Genomic DNA, 22,554 nt, shown 5'->3' with positions numbered 1-22,554 from the left:
AATGAGGTCACGAGATTATTAAGGGACCGATTATTAAGCTGTAGAGGGTCACTCAGAAATAAAATTGCTTAAGGCAATTTATTAAAAATCCTTTACACAGCTATATGAATAAACTAATTAAAATTAATAACAACGTTCGATGAAAGCTAAAAGCAACTGAATCTCAAATTTACGATTTTATTCTACTGATCCACAATACTTTGAGGGGTGGTGGAACAAATTAATCCCACTTTTTCCCTTTTAAATAATTAGTAAGGAAATCATTTTAGATGAATGAGTTTGTTTTAAATATATTCTTTGGACCTTAAAGATTTCCTTTACTGCAAGCATTTGATTAAAAAAACCCAATTTCTTCCACAATTAATAAAAAATCATAATCTGTAGGGAAATGAATTTAAAATATATTTAACTTTGATATATAATTTTATTTATATAACAAAGAGAAATTTTGAACAATTTTGAGCACAGAATTATTTGAGTTTATCGTTTATTGGTAGATATTCCAAGTCTTCATTCAAAAATAAAATATTTCAAATAAAAAAAGAATCAGAGTTATTATCCTGAAAGCAACTCTCATATGGAAATCAGCAGCTAAGAATAACTGCAACAAAATGCAGCTCTTTGCATTGTAACAAGTGCGCTTTAGTTCATAATGAATCTCGTTATCCAGTTTGACATGAGATTATAAAAGACAAAATAACGATATAAAAAAAGGTTATCAAGTCATTTTACACAACCTTTTAATCTTCCGAATCCACCCAGTTGTTCCAAACTTCTATTTGCTTCCAACAATACTAAATACAGTACTTCTATAGATATATAAATGATCTTTCTATTTCAAACTACATATTAAGCCCTTTCATATTGTCAATCAAACATTTTTGAAAGTCATTTAAGAATTTGATAAAATACAAATTACACTGAAAATTTGTATTTTCTAAATAAGATTGTCTTATACCACGGCACCTTTCTTACATTCTAATTTACGGAGCAAACGAAAAAAAAATTATTGCAATCGCCAAAAAATTCGACTTCAAAATTTTAGTGAATCTATATTTCAGACTTCTATAAGTTAGAAAAAACACTGAAAAACACTTTGAAATAGATTTATGAAATTGGATATGCGCCTTAACAACAAATTTGGAGATATTTGTCAAATACAACCTGACTGTTCAGCTGTCCAAATGTATGTTAACAGAATAATTACGAAATCAAGATAAAATAATAATAAACTATAGGGATAATATTTCATTCACAAATTTAGCATCTAATGTGAAGATATGTATCAGATTTGTAATCAATTCATCAAGGGATTGACGATTTGTAGATCTGTATTTTTATAAGCATGTAAACGACTTTAAAAATTCTTAAGTATGTGAGAATTTTTTATGTAAATTTGTGACTTAGTTTTAACTGGTGGTAAAAATTTTAGCTTTAAATGATTGAAAAAAAAATACTTTCAAAATAAGTTTATTTTTTCTGTCACTTTTGCATTGACTGCATCACAGCGATTAATCCTCCAAAACTCGACAAAGATGATATGCGTATAGGCTTTTCCATAATTACTGTTCACCAGTGGCAAGCGGTTAATAATATACAAGTTCATTTATTAGATATATGTGAGAAAATTGCGATTAGATATTTCCGGCCAGTTTCATTCAAAATCCAATTTTGAAAGTCACGCTTACAAAATTCTCGCTGGTTTCATTCATATTCGAAAATTAATACTTTTGATATATCACCCTACTAATATTAAAGCAGGAATTGAGATTGAGTTAAAGGGTTTGGAATTGGCATTCACGCAAACTCTAACCAATCTTTATTGGCTTCATTTAAAGTATTAATATTTTATTTTTCATTCAGAATAGTCAAAATAAAGTAATTTATTTATTTCGATATTTATGCATGGGAATCTATTTTTACTCATTACCTCATCCTTCTCAAAAAACGTATCGCATTTGCATGTGAAATTATGCCATGCCATAATAAATTCTACGCCAAGTGACGGAGATGGAAATATTAAAGGCAACTTTGAAAAAAAAGCTAAGAATAAAATTTCTAATATCAGTTTCTACATCATTGACATATAATGAATTTTCCACCCAAAGACGTATTTCAGCCGATTAGTTCTTTCAACCAAATTTGTCGACGCCCACAAAACCAAGTTCACCTCTTTAATAACCTGGCAACAAAGTTTTGTTCTGCAATTAAACATAGTTTCCTAGAACAAGAGCGTCGCTGGAATTGCACTTTATTAGCAGTTTCTGTGTTTCTCTTCCAAGCTCTGCATAAACTCTGCCCGTCAGTTAATTAGCATAAATGGTGGCAGTTACAGTGAATGTAATTAGTTGTTTCGTATGATGGCGAGTTATTTTTCACCTCTATTGTCTTTTTACATTCTTTACGTTAACATCCTCGGTTCTCTCTCGCTGTTGAAAATATTTCTTAGATATTCTAAGAAGAAAGAAAGTAGTACTTGAAATTTTCAATGTTGTGCTCCTAGAAACGCGCAGCATTTTAGAAAAGTTCCTCAAAAAAGTCAAAATAAAAATTAACTGTTGATGATATACTTTGGATGTTTTGTAAAAGAAGAACATTTGCATCCATAGTAGTAAACTTATTTTATGCAAGAAATTTCATGCTAAAAGTATAAAAATTTTAATTTTTTTAGGTGTTTGACCCTGCAAACAAACAGAAGATGACCATTTTATTAAAGATATCAATTTCTTAGAATTTTACAAACATATACATTTGATGTCGAATTTGTAACCAATTTTTGGTACAATTTTATACATTGACTATTCTAACAATAATTATTTCAACCATATTTTTTTTTTCAAATTATGATATAAACTTTTTAATCCCATCTTCAAAATTGTTGAGTAATATCATTCATTATAATTTTTTAAATGATAAGAATTCTAACAAAATTTTAATGCCATAGACTACAAAATTTCAATAGAGATTTTAAGAATTTAAATAGAATTTCTTCATAGAAATAAGTACCGAAACATAAATTTTATTATTTTTATAAAGAAACATACAATGCAATGTAGTTACTTTTACAAAGTGAAAAATCGCACAAAATGATTTTTGTTAAATTGCAAAATGAATGATTAAATTTATGTTTCTTTCCTTCAGGAACAATTAACTATGCATTCATAATGTTTGGACCCTAGAAACTCACATAATTGATTTATTATTGTGTTTTAATCCTTTTCCTCTTTATAAACGGAAGTGGAGTTTCTATTTCCCTGCTGACTAAGCTTCAGTAAAAAATAAAATAATCAAATAATCAAAAAATCGTTTGGAAATTTGTATCATTTATGAAAATTTTCTTACTTCTCTTTACAAATAAATTGTTATTCTATTTCTTATATTATAAATTAAAATGTTTTGTTGCATCTGTGGAATTTATTTGTAAACACACACACCTAGATTTGGGTGATCTCATTTCTTATATTTCTTAAAAAGTTTTTTTTTTTACTAATATCACTATCATTAATACATCAAGTAAAGAAAATATTTCTTGAAATTATTATTATAATAAAATTACAATTTAATATTAAATGCAAATAAAGTTTCTGCTTTTAAATAAAGTATCTAAAAAAATATAATTCATTTATTTAAGGTAAGAAATTAAATTATCTTAAACTACAAAACCAATTCTAAAATTTTCATCTGGCATTTCATCATAAATTTCCTATTAAATAATTTAACAATGCAGTAACAAAACTTTTTTTAAATGAAAAAAAAAAAAACGTTCCATATTGAAAATATTTGATATTTATTGATTAATAACTTTTCAAAGGATCTGGATATATTAATTTCCTATCATAACTGAATAAAATGTATTGAAATTTCAGAATTTTATTAAACATATTTTTTTAAAGATTTCTTTTTTTAAAATTAAGAGATCTGAAAAAAATTATGCATTTAAAACAAAACAAAACAAAAAAAACCCTGCTTTTTCTTTAAAGATTTTTATATTAAGTATAGAAGTTTTCCTAGGTAAAAAATATTTAATTTAATTTTTTTAATGTTTAAAATAAATCTAAAAGATTTACAAAAAATTTATTATTTTTGTAAGCAAAAAAAAAAAAAAAAAAAAAAAAAAACTAAATTTTTTCTGACTTCAAATATTAAATAGAGGAGAATTAATGCATATTTTAAAGTATTTTAATAAAAAATATTTTCAGTTTTGAAGTCTTATGGAAATTATAGAGATTTGTGGAAGATCTTGTTCATATTTAATCAAATATCTTTCTGGATAATGTTCAGATCTATATCTCGGTTTTACAAAATTCTGTTAAAATGGAGAGATTTATCATTATTTTCATGCAAATAACAATAGATTTATTTAGTATATTTCTTTCATTAAGTAATTGTATCGCTTTTTGTTGGATATACCTATGATAAATTGAATCAAATTTAAAATTATATTGTCTGCGCTTTGTTTACTTTGATCAAAATGAAGTAATATTTTATTATTGTTTGTTAAGAAAATTATACATCAATATTTTATCGTTTAATAATACTATTATTAAGCACTACATTATTTAAAACAAATTGTTATCTAAGAGAAAGAAAGATAGTGGATTGCTTACAAATAAATTTTATTTTTGTACTATTGTATGTATTACTTGAACGATTTACCCGCGTTAATATGTAAATTTCAGTATGTGTCTCATTCGATGAGACTTTCTGTTCTGAAAATGTGCTATCGTTTTGATTCAATTAAGCTTCTACAAAATATTTGAGATTTTTATGTGGAAAACAATTATATTTATATCGAGTTATAAAAATACGATAAATTACGATAACTCGATGCACAAGCCGCACTTTGACAACAATGTTAAGAGGTTCATAAAATAATGATAATCACAGATATTTATTAAAAAATTCATAAATAGTATTTACACTTTAGTATTAAAATGATGCGGAAAATTCTTGTCGCAAGGAAAATGTTATTTAGTATATTACTTCGAAACATTAATTTCGAATGCTTATTTTCTATGTATAATTGCAAAAGCTTAGTTAGTTATTTGTCGATAAAAAAATTGAACTAAAATATATTTTCTACTTTAATTAATAAAATGCAAGACTTAATTATTGATAAATTATCATACCTTTCATATTTCCTTTAATGTTAGGAACATTTATGAAAAGAACAAAATTTATTTCAACATTTCTATTTGAGGACATTCAGAACTTCATTTCAGAGGAGGAAGAGTGAGAAACATGCAGAAACGTCAATATCTGGTTTTTAAATTTTTTGCCCATTACAATACTTTTTCTTTATATATGAGAAAGCTAAAAAGGTGGTAACACTAGTCTAGTGAATTATTTAATAATTCAGAATGTCTTAAGTAAACTCATTCACCACATCAGGTCCTTTATTTGCATTAATATCTACTACAATAGTGTAAACCTTAAATTATGTAAACCAAAATAAATAAAATATAATCAGGAGAATTAAAAATATGAAGTTTCTAGAAATTTTAAGCTAATAATATTTTAGATAAATTTGCCGTTAAATATTTCTTTATCTTGAATTTATTTAAATATTATTATACAAAGTTTAATCTGTAGTCCATATACATTTAAAATATTTCAAAATATGGAAACGAAATAAAAGGGGAATCATTATTTCATTTTTCTTTAAAAACAGGTAACATAAATTGTTGATGTTAGAAACAATCTCAATTAGAGATTAAAAATCATGTTTTAGCTAATAAATTCTAAGCACTTGCAACTATCGAAAAACTTAAGTTGCGAAAGTTGTCCTTCTTAATGAGATAATAATTTGACTAATTGATTTATTTTTCTATATCCATTATTAAGAAAGTTATGGGGAAATGGAAATTTCAATCCTCCCCATCCCTTTGAACTGGATAGCTATCATATGAACTTATCCAATGATTTTACATTTTTTTTCGGTATATAAAATGTCAGTCAAAATTCAAGCAAAATTACTCTCGTTATCGCGTTGTTAAGTTGGCATGTACAAAGTGTTAAGCATATATATATATATATATATATATATGAATTTGAATGTAAGGTTGTTTAGGGTTCATATTTAGTGAAGATCTAAGGAAAGTTTCCAGAAAGTGTGTTGTCATTTTATCAGAACTATTGCAAATGTAACCTTATAATTTCTATAAGAGGTCTACCTAAAAGGAGAGAAAATTTAACTTCGTGCTTGGCGATCTGAAAAATAGAAAGTATGACAACCGACGTTGATAGTTATCTAAACCCGAAAATGAGTTATTCCACTTTCCTTGTCGGACTATGAAGAGAGGTAAAAGGAAGCAAAACCATTGTTAACATATTTCAATAAAGAACGCTAAATGCACCAATGCGATCTGAGAGTTTGCTAGCATCTAACGGAGCAGCAAGAAAAATTCTTATTAAAATACAATTATAAGTCGTAGTTAATATTCTTAGAACAAAGTTGACCGGAAATATGTTCCAGGAAATTATTAAAATTGAAAATATCGATGCATATTTTCTACTAACATGAATCTGAAAGAAAACACAATTTTACTTTTTCGAGTATTCAAATTACAACCTTAACTTTATTTTAAAGACAACGCATGAATAGTCAATACTGAAATCCTTTCATGGAAGAACGAGATTGTAATTTAAATCAAGTAATTGAATTTTTATTGTTCGCATACGAAATCAAATATTTCAACATCGATGAAAAATGTTCGTCGTTATTAAACAAATTTTAATTTCGAACTGAAATTAAAGAGTATAAAATACTTTTTATGGTAGCATGTGTATTTGGTTGACAAATAGATAAGAGATGAATATGAATTCATTTTGACGAGAAATGGAATTTGCTAAGGTTGCGTTCTGCTCTTATATGAAATTAAGAAAAAATAAAAGAAAATTTGATGATAGAAAAATTTAATAACTTAGTAAATGAAGCACATTTTTCAAATAAGAATTGAGAACTAGTGATTTCTCGATCCAATGTAAAAGGAAATTGGTTTATCTTCAAATAATTTTTCTTTAATACATGAAATATATGTTATTATTAGTGTCTTTTAAATTAAATTTCTAAGAATAAACATTTCAGCTTTCTCTCAAATGTATTTAGTTTTAAAAAAGCTTACTTAATTATTTGAAGAATGTTGTTTTCCATTTATAAATAAATATAGGTAAAATTTGACTTAAGCAAGATGAAAAAAAAAATGTGGATTTTCTGAAACAATTCCTTTTATAGTAGTGCAAGGGACGCTTATTAAGAAAATGCTATTAGTGTTTTTTTAAATTTTGTTTAGATCTTAGTTTTTCAAATTAAATTCATATTTTCCTTCTGTTATACACAATTTACTTTCTTTATTTTTTATAATAACACGAAACCTTTTATAATATTCTTGTCACTCGATTTGTTTACTTTATCTCAAAATCATTTACAGATTTAATAAAATTTTTAAGTTGGAATTTGAAAGTAAATTCTCTTAGCAATATATATATATATATATGGTTTTGTTGCGCTTTAAAATTATTAAGTTCTGTAGGAAACCTGATTATTTTAAATTCAGATTTTATTCCAATTTAATAATAATAATACAAAATTTAATTGAAATAATAAAGATCCCAAAATAAGATGAAGTTTCTGCATTAAAACTAGATATTATTTGTATATTCATCGAATTCCTTTAAACAAATATTTTTAATACTTTGTATTCAAATCCATGCTATCTACTTTAATTGAATAAACAATTGTATTTTGAATTCGTTTTAACGTGAACGATGTTTGTTTGTTCCGCTACAGGAAAACCATTTCCTAATAAGAAGAACGAAAAGAGAAAACAGCAACTTGTTAAATTTATTTTTGAGCCAGGAGTGCTTGTTAGCGTTTGCTTGTTAAGCCAAAACATACAAATAAATTATGGCTTTCTAAAAAAGTGATGAAGTTCCTGGAAATAAATTTTAACTATCTGTACTTTTTTGCAATATTTATTCGTTGATTCCCTTCATAACTGTCTTAGCAAAATAAATCGTTTCTCATTATAGCTTGAACGGAAATAAATTTGCCTTTAAATGATAGCATATTGTATTAGGATAAGAAGAATTAGTTTCAAAATCCTATGGACTCATAATCTACATTTCTATAGATCTGATAAGATCCACAACTTCATAATATTATCTCGCTGCCTTAAGAAATATTGTAAATACTTGTTTGAATTTAGTAAAAACTTTATATTCTTGAATGTAATTACAATAATTTTATGCAAATTATTCTAAATGATTATTAGTATTTAAATTCCCCTATTGATTTCTTTTCAAATATAATTTTTTCATTTTATTTTACCTTTAAAATATAGTTTGCATTCTGCTGAGAAGTTATAGAAATTATATAGAACCGTATATCTTGAAATCGTATGCAATGACTCATAACTACTATTACGTCATTAAGGACTATTAATAAAATGATTCCTTTTTTGACTTTTTAAAATGAATCCTGTGCTTATTAGCATCATTTGCTTATAAGGATAGAAATAACACGAGGAAAAATAAATTCTTAGCTAATTGAAAGGAAAATTGATTGTATATCTGATAAGTTAAAAATAAATTATATAGTTCTGAGCTAATGGATGGTGTCTATTCGGTGACTGAATAAAAGCATAAATGTTGTTTCTCAAAATAATTCTAGCATCAATTTTGCTGCATCTATTTGTGCTAAATTAAGATGAAACTATAAACAGTAGAATCTTTCTACATGAGTAAGTTGAAAAGTGATTGGCGAAAGATAATGGTTCAGTTTCTGTGGAAAAATTGAAAGCTCTGGACCTGTAACTGTGTATAAAAACATATATAAAGTGTCCTGTGGCTAATTATTGAAAGATGCAGATTAATCAGTTTACTTTTAATTTGATTCTCTATATATGAGAAATATTTAAGATGGGTAGTATTTCAAATTGCTTTAATTTCATTTGCATCCTGCATAACAGAAATGGTCCAGATCTAAGTTAAATTCCTTCTCTCTATCTCTCTTTCTTAACACACACACACATATTATATATATATATATATATATATATATATATATATATATATATATAATTTAATATTCGCTGCATCTCGTAAATAAATTTTAAATCTGAAGTATTTTTTTATATAAATAACCATATAAATAGGATTAATTTATTTGGTATGACTGGCATCATGTTTAATTTCAAAGCACAATATTTCAGCAAAAATTCGATTCCAAAATCCCGTTAATTCAAACAAGAAACAAGATTAAATAAAGAAAAGGGGTAAAAAATGAAATTCGTTGATTTTTGCACTGTATTTTTCATGATATTTCAAGAACAATTCCGAGTGTTTGAAAGCGGCTGCTTCGGAAACGCATGTCTCATCTGATTTATAAAATTGAATTATCTCAATCATTTTTTGCAGCCATATAGTCTCTAAAATTCTCCAGATATGGATATTAAAATTTGAGATATCATTGCGTTCCATTAAATGATGTAAATATGACTCAATATATCAGAACTGATAAGCACTACAACAATTCTCAAAAATAATTCAGGTTATAAAATTATCAATATTAAAGCAAAATGCATATGATTCAAAACATTTTTGAGTAAAGAATACAATTATCTTTTCTAAATATTTGATTTATTTTCAACATCTTGTTCTTTATTATAAAAACATATAATTTAAATTAGTAATAAACGAATATATAAACATTCCTTTGAATGAGATGAAACTTGGGTATTCCAATTACATCAAGATAGATTTGGGAACATTGACACATGCAATTTAGCTCGAGAATTCCGAACTGAATCTATAAAGCGCAGCCAATTAGATGAATTTGAAAGTCGAAAAATAATTCCACGGTAAATATTACATTGAATCAGGATTTCAACATGAATGCTGCCACCCAAATTATTGGAGAGAATACGAAATAAAACATTGAATTTATATAATTAAAATCATTCATCACAAACTATACATAATAGATAAATAAAATACATTTTTAAAATGTTAGGAAGTATAAATTGCTTATCTGCTAAAAAAAGGAATAGAAATACTTTGGACAAATCGTTGTAAGTCGTTAATTAAACGATTTTCATTCAAGCGAACAGAAATACGTCTAACGTTGCTTAACGGGGGGGAAAGAAAATTAATTAGTTAAACGAATGAGAGTTATTAAAGTGCAGGTTCTACCTGAATCTGGCCTGTAGCTGATGATATACGATATAATCGGATTATTCCCTGGATGGCCCGGATTCCAGGAAAGACTGATGGAGTTGCTCGTTATCTCCAGTGCTTTCAGATCTTGAGGTGGATCCGGGGGCTCTGTTGGAAAAATGCAAATATTTAATCAAGTAACGCAATAGTAAATCCTTGAATATGAATGCATGAATGATTTTTACAATCAATACTAAGGTATAGGATTTGCGAATATTACCAGGATTTTGTTGATAAGAAGAAAATGTAATAGTTATTGCTCGTTAATTATTTCTAACTTTACCACTTCATTTTCCATACATAATCTTTCGTAACGATTCATAGAAGAGGTAAAAAACAGTAAGGATTTGTGTTTATCTTTATTTTTGGAACAATTTGGACTGTTAAATCTGTCGAATCAAAAGCAAGTAATCTTTAAAAAATGATATTCGTTTTTTATGGAGATTATGCAAAGTTTTGTATAATTTATAGTAAAATTCCTGTATTATATTTTTGAGAAGCATTATCATGTATTATGAACAATGCACTAATTTTAAAAATGATATACATCATTAAAAGTAATTCCAACCTAAAAATAGTATTATCTTTTGATTGGTTTGAAATATCAATCATTAAATAAATAGTTGATATACAATTTTATGTAATGTATTTGCTTTTAGAATTTCAGAAAATGAATAGATCCAATTCATACTTAGAAAACAATATTAAAATATATTTTGTATTCCAATGAAAGATCATTTTGATAAAAAAAGTAGTTTTTTTTTTTTTTTCCATCCAGATCTTTGCACTAGATATTTTGTTCTTTCATTATACTATTATGTTTTTAATGGTTTCATAATCTTTTAATACATTTTAAAAAAAATATCTATTTAAATAAGTTTGAAAGTTAATATTTGCATTATTTGCCTCAGGATATAAATACACTGCTAGAAAAATGGTGTTAAATTTGAAAATGGGAATACGCAAATTATGCGGTTATGTAAAATGAATAAACTAGAGTTTCGCCTTATTAAAAAATACTTTTAAACACCAGGTTTAAATTTGTGACTGATAAAGAATTCTTTATTGACTAAATACAAAAAATTGTAGCATTTAGGAAGCATTTGAACTATTCATTTCCATGTAGTATGAATTACTTTCGTTCATTAATTACAATATTTACCATCCAAGGGGAAAAGAACCCAGCATATTAGTTAAAATTACAAAAACGCTATGACTTCTTAACTTTTTTTTTTCTAATTAGAAACACATGAAATTTGCTATAATGCTAAAACATGACATCTATGGGCGAAATAGAAAAAAATACGAATTAATTTAGTCCTAAAAAATTAACAATAATGTTAGTAATTATTGAAAATTAAAAAAAAATCATTATTTATTATAACACTAATTTATTTGGGTCAAATTTTAAGTAAGAATGACTTTACTCAAATTTCACTGAAATACCTGATTTTTTTATGTTCAATGTAATTCTAATGTTTGTGTGCAAGGATACATACCGTTATTTCAATGGCATTTCAATTTCATTGCTTATATTTTTAGATATATTTTATTAGCACACTCATAAAAAGTACAGAAAAATAAAACATAAATGTAATTTAAGTATTCGGTACACCATGAAATATTACATTTAATGGAATTCCAGATGAAAGTAAAAACAGATTTTTATTTCTATAATAAAGCGAAATATGATTTGAGATTTACAAATTCTGACACCTCACTATAAGCCTTTCTGAAAATTTCCAAATATCATATTAATTTAAGAAGTAAAACAATAAATGTTTTATTATCATTACCATTAAAATAATTCGTTTAAAGAAAGTAAATACTGCTAAGTATAGCAATGAATCAGAATTTTCAAAAATGATGGCATCCCATACTAAAATTCTTGAATAAATATATAGATGTTGATTTGATAGTTTGTTTGATTAAATCTGATCACTTTAACTATATTACAATTCTAGAAAGGCCAAGATTGTAGCCGCAGAAAACAAACTAAAAAAAGTAAAAAAAAAAAATATTTGAGCATTTAGTGAAATAAATATTATGTTCACTGGAAGACCAAAATAAATATTCACTACATACATTCCCCCAAAGACAAGTACGTACATTTTTCTTTCAATCGAACAAATCCCATTAATAAATCAGACTTTCCGTTGATAAAAAATAGGGACATAAAGAGATTCCAGAAATTCCACTGGATACCTACAGAGCATCGCTCTTCTTACAGTCCCAATTATCCAGATTCCCAACTCCCAAAATCCCAAACATGCTAACTTCTACTTTTAATTAAGGGCACGTTCCTTCAGCTTTGCATAGATAACATCAAAGAACGTATCACATGAAGCAGAAATAATTAGTTTCTCCACCATTGCAGCCGATAAATACAAAAAACTGCTACAATCAACGTTTTCTGAGTGTTATGTCTTTCAGGAGATAAGAAGTGACTTTTAAACTCCAAATAACATGAATGTTTTGAAAAGAGAGAAAAGAATGTGTTATCTCAAGTCATTGTTTGATAAATAACGGGTGTTATCTCATTAATTGAATGAAGTTAGAGGTTTGCTATTGTGTGAAATATTCCTTACATTTCTGATGGCCTTGTTTCTCAGGAATACATTTAACGATAAAAGAGTTGGTTATTAGTCATGTAGTTATTTCATAATATCGAAATCAAAAGCTTATATGCAAATATGAATATAAAAGGGATTTTACTAATTATGCGATATTACAATCAGATCATGTTTGCTGCATGTTATTAATATTCATTGAAATTATTCACATTTTCTGTCAATAATATAGAATTGAAAAGTCATGGGTTTATTTTTTTCGTTGTGAATGAAAAATTACAATAATAATGTCTTTATGCATAGTAGGTAGATGATATATTATTATATCATCTAATCTCCTTTCCTCCATCTCCTTTCTTGTAATATATACTCGCTGTATTTTAATAAATAACATAAAGTCTTTGCTCACATGTAATGACATTGATCTATTGATATTTCTCTAATTCGCTGGGAATATTTTGTGGTATTAAACCAATATATATATATTTTTAATTAAGTTTAACTTTAAATATTTGCAGGAGACCTATTTAAAATTCGTATCAATGTATTTGAGTAACCAAGTGTTTATCAGTACATCTTGTGACAGCCATGCATTATCTGTGAACATCATCATGATTTAAATGATTCCTACTATGAAAATTGCCAAAATTTCTACTGAATCTTGTTAAGATTATTTAAGTTCATTTTAATTTCAATTAATATACTTTGCCAATTATTTTGCTTTAAAAATTGTATTTCACTCTATATTATTACCAACCATATAAAAAAATAGCAAGGATTTTCATTGCATTAGTTAGCTGTTTTGTTTTCTTTTTCTATTACTTAAATCCAAACGGCATTTGTTGCCAGTCATTTTATGATTTCTCTTATACATATGCTCGTATTATATAAAAGATTTTAATCATCGATGAATTACTCCGACATTCCAAATATGCAATACAATTATATCTGTGAAATGTGTTTTAAATGAATGCTCAAATTTTCGATTCAGATGCCTTGGGAACGAACATCCTTTCTTGATTCACTTATAGAGACAACCACCTTTTCTAAGGTAATTTCAATTAATCAAAGATAGACCTTTTAACTTAATAATACGTAATATCATTTTTCATCTATACCGTCAAAGAATAGATATATCTTCGATAAATATTCACTATTTTTAGCTCTGATTGGCAGACAAAACTCTTGCGTCATAAAATACCACTGATTTCATTCATGCTGTTCTTCAGTAATAGTATAAAAATAATATACTATTTTTATAATAGCCGCCTTTGATGACCAGCTAGTTCAACCAGATTTTACCTATACTTTTAGGAAGCTAAACAGTATGCAATGCATTAAGAAAACTATACTTTTGTTATTTGATTCGATCTTAAAACGTGAATTTAATTACATGTCTAATACAAATTAATGCGAAGGGGAATTAAAAAATCTACATATTATGAGATAAAAGCAGAAATGATTTTTTGTCCAATGGAAGCACTTTTTTTCTCTTAATTTAAATATTGACAAAACATGTAATTAAATGCTTTTATGGACATGAGTAAATTTCGTAATAACTTTATAAACATTGTTACAAATTGTTTAGGAAATTAAATTTAAGACATCCTAAATGTTAAAGCAAAAAATTCATGAAAAAAAACTGATATCACTAAAAGCATTATCTTATGAGTTATAAGAAAATACAGAAATTATTTTTGTTGCATTATATTTTCGAAGATATGAACATCAATTTCCATTGGGAAGTCACAGCAATTATACATTAGACAACTAGCACGAGATTAAGCTTATTCTCGTGCTAGATTAAATTTTCTCTTTGACGTCTATTTCTATCATTTTAATTTATTAATATTATATTTCTTCTAAATAATTGGAGTTATTAGAGACTTGGTAAATTCTTTTTGAGCATTTCTACTTATACATACTACTTTGCAGCTCCATTAATTAACTTGGCGAGGCATTGAATTAAATATAACTGTAAGAAATATTTAATGAAGCAGTATACATTTGAGCTTATATTCAACTGTAGCTATTTAAAAATAAGTAAGATGAGCAATTTCTCTGCATTTAATATTAAAATTTTATATATTTTTATATATAGTATATTCATTGATTTGATATAAACAGAAAACAAGATGAACATAATGAATTCATTAAATATCTAACTATTTCAAAGAAAAATTATATTAACATTTCTTTCTCGCTGTCATTTCAAGAGTGAAATCACTCGGTAAGATTCTTGAACATATATAGATTTTTTTTAATTCGTCCAGATTTAAATTTCCTTTTAAATCACGATTTAATATTTACCTTGCACGATGAGCTTGACCGTGGTTTTATCTTCTCCAAAAGGATTGGATGCAGAACAGGTAAAAGTATCTGAATCTTTACGTTGTACTGATTTGATAACGACTTCTGATATCTTGACTCCTCTACCTTCACTTTCCCTTGTAAGATACCTACACAGACAAATTTTTAGTAAGTGACATAAAAACATTTTTTATACAAAAATCATATTTTTAATAAAATGCATATAATACATTCATAAAGAGCATTTTTAGCATAGCAAATATGTGTAATATGAAAATATTACACCAAAATTAATTTAAAAAAAATAACATATTCAGCCGACAGAAATATGATTGACAAAGAAATATTTCCTTTTGTTATGTAATGATATAAATTCTTTTTTCCCCCAAGGTTATAGTAATTTAGCCACTTTAAATATATTTCTATTAGAATTTCTGCACAACATTGTCCTGCTCTTGCGTTCCCATATTTAACATTTTTCTTTCGTTAACAACATTCTCTTTATTTGCTTGCTTCGTATTTTTGATGTTCGTAATGTACTAAATTTCTGAAATTGATGCTCATGAGCAATTTATTTTTCCCACTATTTGCACCACCCACCATTATTAATAAATGAATAAATTAGTAAATAAATGTAAAATGGTTGTGTTAATAACTAGAATCATTTCAAGCATCCATGATTGGGAGGGAAAATTATTTTAATAAGTATTTTGAACTTGAAATACACAGCGATATAATTGACAACTTTTGTGATATATATTTCTGCAGGAAGTAGTAATTGTGCTTTCTATCTAAAATAAATTTTTGTCATTTTTGTAAATACAAAACAATTTTTATTACAATGAAAATGTTTAAAATACAGAAAAAAAATTATTGCATATTAAGTAAAGGAATAGAGATGTAAAGAAAAAATAATTAAATTATATGTATATATTACGCATTATTTTAAGAACTCTTTTTTTAGTTACTTATTAATCTGAAGCATAAAGGCAGAATAATATTAACAAATAACTCCATTAATATGTTTCTGGAGGTTTAAGGCATCAGATATTTAACATTTAATTATGAGGAAGGACTTTTCGCTTTTACCGGATTAATTGAAGTTGGATGATTATATGAAACTAATTGGAATATAAGCAGAATATTTAATAGCATTAATAATGTGTATGGATGAGGCATGTATTTTTTTCCTCCGAGTATTTTTTATCTTAGTAAGGGATTTTTTCCATACTGACGGCTTCCCACTATTTACCCAACTATTCCTCTGTCTCTTATAAAGTTTGAAAACCGCTTGATAATTTATATAAACTAGCTGCAGTAATCTAACCAAACTTTTCTAGCTTAATCTCCTATAATGGACCTTGTATGTAATTAACTCTATGACACTGCAAACGATAATTACGAAAGAAATTATTAGAAAGTAGGCGATTTTTTTGTCGAATAAATGTTGTGATGCACTTACAGTACTGTGCAAATTAATTGGGACAAACAGATTTTTTTAAGAAAATTGTTCCTTTCTCGGGGATTTTCTGCCTCAAACCGTTTTAAACTGCATTATCTTAGACCCCGTGACTGTCCTTGAGTAAGTCTATACCAGTTTGACCACGTGATTATGACATGTCGAAAATTTCCCCCTTCAGTTGCTGTAAATAGTGGTCGCTTGCGTGAATTGTCTCTTACTGACGTGTATTACAAAAATGGATATCACTTCCAGAAAAAGGACTAGAATTGTTGCCCTTAGTCAGCACACTTCTATGGCTGTGAGGGATATTGCTGCAGTAATTGGAGTTGGAAAATCCAGTGTTTCTAGGATTATTAATCAGCAAAAGAATTTTGGGGCAGTGTCTCCAAAATGAAAGAGCAAATGGTGGACGCAAACGCAAGACCTCACTTCAAACAGACAAATTTCTTGTACGAAGTAGTACATTGCATCCTTAAAAAAACAAGTAGAGACCTTCAGAGAGAATTATTAGCTACTGGTGTGAGCGTGGATTCATTGACGGTTCGATGAAGGCTTAGTGAAGCTGGGAGATTTGCAAGAAAACCAATAGAAAAACAGTTATTAACACCTGCAATGAAGAAAAAACATTTGGATTGGGATATGAAATATCATTCCCAGACTGCAGAAGATTGGAAGAAGGTTGTATTCAACGACGAAATGCAATTTCTTGTGCAAGGGTTACGACCAATATTTGTCAGGCGAAGTGGTGGAGAACCCATCAGGGAACAACATCTTATTCAAACAGTTAAGCACCCTCAGAAACAGATGTTTTACGGTTATTTTACTTCTGAAGGACCTGGCAGCTTAGTACCAGTTGAAGGAATGATGAACTCTAAACAATACATTTCTATAATAGAAAGTAAAATTGTGCCCATGATGCAAACGTTCGCTGGTAGTGTTCGAACCTTTCCACAAGATCTTGCTCCATGCCATCCTTCTAAGCTAACAACGAATTTTTTTTCAAAAACAGAAAATAATGGTTTTGGATTGGCCTGGTAATTTTATGATGTAAATTCCATCGAAAATTTGTTGAGCATGGTAAAGAGACATCTGAGTAAAATGGACTTCTCAACAAAGAAAACAATGATTGAGAATGCTATAAAAGTTTGGGTTTCGTGATGACGAGATCAAAAATTTATGTTTTAATTTAGTGGAATCAATGTCAAACCATGTACATGATCTCATTCAAGCTAGAAGAGGACATATTTTGTATTAGATTGCTATACCGTGCATGTAAGTTAACTTATACTCATTAAACAACATTTGTGCAAATTTTTGTGTTTGTCCTAATTAATTTGCACAGTACTGTACTACACAATTCTAGAAAAATGATTGGTTATTTTTGGCGCCTTTCTTTCAACCGATAAAATTAAAATTTGATCCAGAATTGCTATTCTAATCACAAAATCAATTAAATGGATGTGAGTTATTATGTTTACATGCTTTTGTAAATACAAACTTACAGATCTGTCATTTTTGAAGCATTTGGTTATAAATGTAAAGTCTGCGTACTAATTTTTTTCTTCATCGACCTGTTTTCGTTTTGTAGTTATCGTTTTTATTTATATTCGAGAAGCTGGACAGGCAGATTTCACTGAATGGATTTCATTCAAGATAGAAATCTACATATATGGGAGTAGATAATAACCAAGTTTCATCCTTCTAGCTCAATGAATATTAAATTATCTTGTTCTCAGGTAATCAGACAGACACACATAGTTTCAAACGTGTCTTTTTTTAAACTCGCAGGGGCTTGAGATTTGGAAATTTGTCAGAATCTCAAGTTCGAATTTTTTGATGGTTACAATATTATCCCTTCATATACCTCGTTTAGGAGAAAATAAAAACTTGTTTTCATTTATTTAGAAACTAAGCACCTTCACTTAGATTTCCAAATAAATAAATGCACAACATTTTTTTTCAAGTTACAGCTGCTTTACTTATTAAAAAAAATTATTTAATTGAAACAAATGTTATCAACAGAAAGATGCCAAATCCTTAAGAATTTTCACCGAGGTCAAAATATTTCCATATTTTATTATTCCTTTTCAATTTTCTAACACTCTTTATTATGATTTTTATAACCCATACCACAACAAAGAAATGCGACGAGTGCTACTTTTGCAGGGTTTTTAACTATTAAAAGAATAATTGATATTTAAAAATAAATGTAAGATGGAAGTTAAAAAAACTGGACCAATAAATTTTTATTTCAAAACTGAACAATGCACATTTAAAAAAGAAATATAAGTATTACAAAAATCTGATTTTGGAGTTTAAGACCATAAATTAATGAAACATGGATTGAATCACATTTAATGATACGTATTTCTTACTAATAACATTTTTGGATAAATTAATACCCGGATTTATTTCCTTGTCTCGATTTGAAGAAATAAAAAGAGAAACTCGCAGCATTTATCTTTCAAGTAAACTTACTTAAGCTTTATTAGATGCCAAGAGAGGATGATTCCAATCCCAGACATTAAGAAACAAATATAAGAATCACCTTTTACTCTGCAGGGTTTCCCGTGTTTAATGGCTGGATTGTTGTCAGTAAATCCTTGAACAACTAATGCGATACCGGTTCAAAAGAAGAAAATACTTGAACTTGTCCATAAGCTTTGTAATCCGGCGAGAAAATATTATTGAAGGAGAAACATCCTCGATAATGCGTTAAAATGTTTATTTAAGCACCATTGTGTTTTTAGAAATAGAGCTTACGATTGTTTTAGATTTCATTTGTAGGCCAGATGTATGGGTTTAGAAAGGTTTTATTCAATTGCATATAAATTTATGAGCATAATACAATTGTACAACTTTCATAACATAAAAAAACAATTATTTTTTTTAGCATCATATATTATTCTTTCATATGATACATTATTTTGAATGATATAATCTTATGTTGGTTCTCAATAAGTAAGATAACCACTTTTAATTTGAATAATTATAATTCTTTATTTTCACATTGGAAGCTTTATTTGTACAATATTTCTGATTCATCTTGAAAGGAAATATTTCAGAAATACGGTAAACAAGATGCGATTTCAATACCCGATTTTCAAGTAATGAGTTTCCGCGATGATAAAACTTTTATTGCGAGACGTCATTAAACTCATATCACCATAAATATGAGGCAATAATGCTGCATGATAACAATTAAATTCTAGTAGATTTTGATACTTTCTATTTTCTATATTGCCTGTTACCACGATTTATAGTTTATACTTCTGTAGAAATAAAAAATATTTGCAAAAAAGGGCAATAACTAGTGCATGAGAGAGAGATTGAAACCAATATATTTTATTAATTTGACTTTAGATGTTATCTGTATTATATATCTTCCAGTATTTAAGTAGAACAATCTGTGTTCTGAAGCAGTTTTGTAACATTTCACTTTGAATTCCTTTATAGTAAGAATCAAGAGATTTTAAATTTAATTTTTATTGCTGTTGAAAGAAAAGAAAATTATGTATGTTTTGTAAGAAGTTCTTCAAGTATAAGCCATTTTTGAAAGAAAACCTTAATTGGAAATTGCAAATTTCTATTATTCATCCAATAAATTTATTTAGATGAAAATCTTAACGTAAAAAGTTTGTTTTGTTTGTTTTTGTTTAAGTTAGGTAAATAATGCAAGAATTATAAAAATGTCTTACATATAAAAAAAATCTTATTCCTTGTTTTAAAAAGCAAACTCAAATATAACTGCAATCAACCAATTTAAACTGATTTTCAGTAATTAAATACGATACATAATTAATCTGAATATGACGCATTGATGTATTCAAATCGTCACGAACAACGTGATATTGTAATGAAATATTCATATACATGTGAAATTTTCTTTATAAACATAAAATAATAATATAAATATTTTTCATCGGCTAATTTAAAAATATCAGATATTTGAAGAAAACACTTTTTGGAAGCAGTAAATGGCAAAGAATACGAAAATATTTAAAATTTTCATTAGAAACTTTTGTTTCAAAAGCTTTATTGTTTCTTTTCTCATCTAATTTTGGTATGTGTTTTCCTTCTCATTCTTTTTTCCGGTTGAGATTAATTAATAACATATTAAAAATAATTATTTTTCAGCTCAAATTTGTACTTAATGGAAGCAAATAAAAGCGTTGTTTAATCCTGTCTTTATATCTGATGTTATTTTTTGATATGGATATTTGTTTTATATTTATGTATTTATTTTCATTCATTGAGTATTTCTGTCTAACTATAAATACTTTATGAATCAATTATAAAGCTAAATTTATATCTATACTGTTTTTCTGTACAAATGAAATGAAGATGAAAATATGTGCAATGTCTAAATTCATATAACAGCATTAATTAATAGGTAGGTATATTAAATCCATGAAAAGAATAATTTTGTATTTGCATTTTGTATAATAGTATATGTATATTATTTCAAGTGCTCCTTTTTTACTAATTATACATTTTTATAAATTGATTATAAAAACAATTGTATCCGTAATGCCATTCTTTATTTCAAATTGAGAATGAAAATATGAAGTTTAATTTCAAATACCGGATGACTGTAAACGTGGCTTCTAAAATTGAACTATTTTTTTTAATAATTTATAATTTAAAACTTTTAAAACTTTTGAAATTTGCACTCCTGTATTTTAAAAAGTATATACAAATTCAGTTTTATATTAATTACAATGCATTCAATTATTATAGGATGTAAATTATTAAAATAAAAAAAATCTTTTATTTTTATTTTCTTTAATTTAATTTTCCTTTCATAAATAAGAAGTTGATTTCATTTTTTTTTATGTATCCATTTTCTTCTCGCCATTCCTAATGAACTAGAGTTTATGGATTTTATATTGGCTGTGTTATTCTTCTGTGAATTCATGGAAAGTGAATTCATATGGAAAGCTCAATAACAACATAAAAACTGATTACAAAATTAATTATAATAATAATATTGAAGTATGAAATATATTAATAATAAAAATAAAATTAAAACTACAAGATAATTAAAATAAAAGAAACTCGCTTTTATTAGTATACTTAAAAATAACATATTTTCAAATAGAAATCAGATTAAAGTAAAATCGTAAAAGCGTCATATGCTGTAACTGATGTTACATTAACTAATACGCAAACACATAATAAATATTCATTAAAATTCAAATTATTACGAAATTAGCGAAAGACGGATTTTTTTTTAACACAGTAGTTGTTTAATTCCTTATTGATTAGACATCTGATATTTCATGTCACTTGTGTTATTGATAATTCCAAGTTTAATATATTGTTTAAATAATTAAATCTTAATCGATAAAATTTAATTTAAAATGTGAGGTTTCACATAAAAAAAATTACAAAATTCCATATTAAATCATACGATTTTTATTTATATATGAAAGCCTGCACATTTTCGAACTCGAAATCCAATAAATAAGGAATATATATTTGTAGTAAATATTATTTTTTTTCTTTTTAAGTGAATGGTGGATTTTATTAGACACTTTTCTGAATTATTTGATTAGAGTTATAATTTTTTATGTGTATGTATTAACATGTAAATGAGTGAAATATATTTTAAAAGACTCTTTAAAAAGAAATATATTATTAAAAAAACTAATATATATATATGTACATATATATTTTAAATTTCAAAATATTCCTGATGATAATATTTTTAATTTTTCCTGTTACTTTTTCCTTATTAACCTATATAAAGTTTTTGGAGCAAAATTGTGAATGATTTTGTATTATGCATTGTGTATGATTTTGTATTTTGTATTATGATTATGCATTTAATTATAATATTAAATGCTAATTTATTCGAAATATTTTTAAGCATGGCATTTTTAAAGAATTTTATGTTTTTTAAACTGAAATTGACTTTAAAGTTCCTAAAAAAACTCGAAATATAAAATGCACCACTAGTTTTCTTTAAATTTTTAACCACAATCATCTTTATCA

General features: G+C 26.5%; 1 protein-coding gene across 5 annotated transcripts in view; it reads right to left on the bottom strand.

Annotated features, from left to right (window-relative positions):
* Positions 1–22,554, bottom strand: part of LOC129981957 (cell adhesion molecule Dscam2-like) — a 545,016-nt gene that overhangs the window by 196,504 nt on the left and 325,958 nt on the right. For all 5 annotated transcript variants that reach the window (XR_008785388.1, XM_056093028.1, XM_056093030.1 and 2 more), the window contains 2 exons: positions 15,096–15,244; positions 10,192–10,323 (listed from right to left, as the gene is read on the bottom strand). Coding sequence is in view for 4 of the 5 variants with exons in the window: in XM_056093028.1 (XP_055949003.1) it covers positions 10,192–10,323; positions 15,096–15,244 (281 nt within the window). In the remaining variant the exon portion in view is untranslated. The remainder of the gene's footprint in view (positions 1–10,191; positions 10,324–15,095; positions 15,245–22,554) is intronic.

This window comes from Argiope bruennichi, chromosome 8, assembly GCF_947563725.1.
Source record: "Argiope bruennichi chromosome 8, qqArgBrue1.1, whole genome shotgun sequence".
Lineage (NCBI taxonomy): Eukaryota > Metazoa > Arthropoda > Arachnida > Araneae > Araneidae > Argiope > Argiope bruennichi.
The sequence above is the reverse complement of the archived record's forward strand: the minus strand, read 5'-3'. Positions and strand labels throughout refer to the sequence as shown.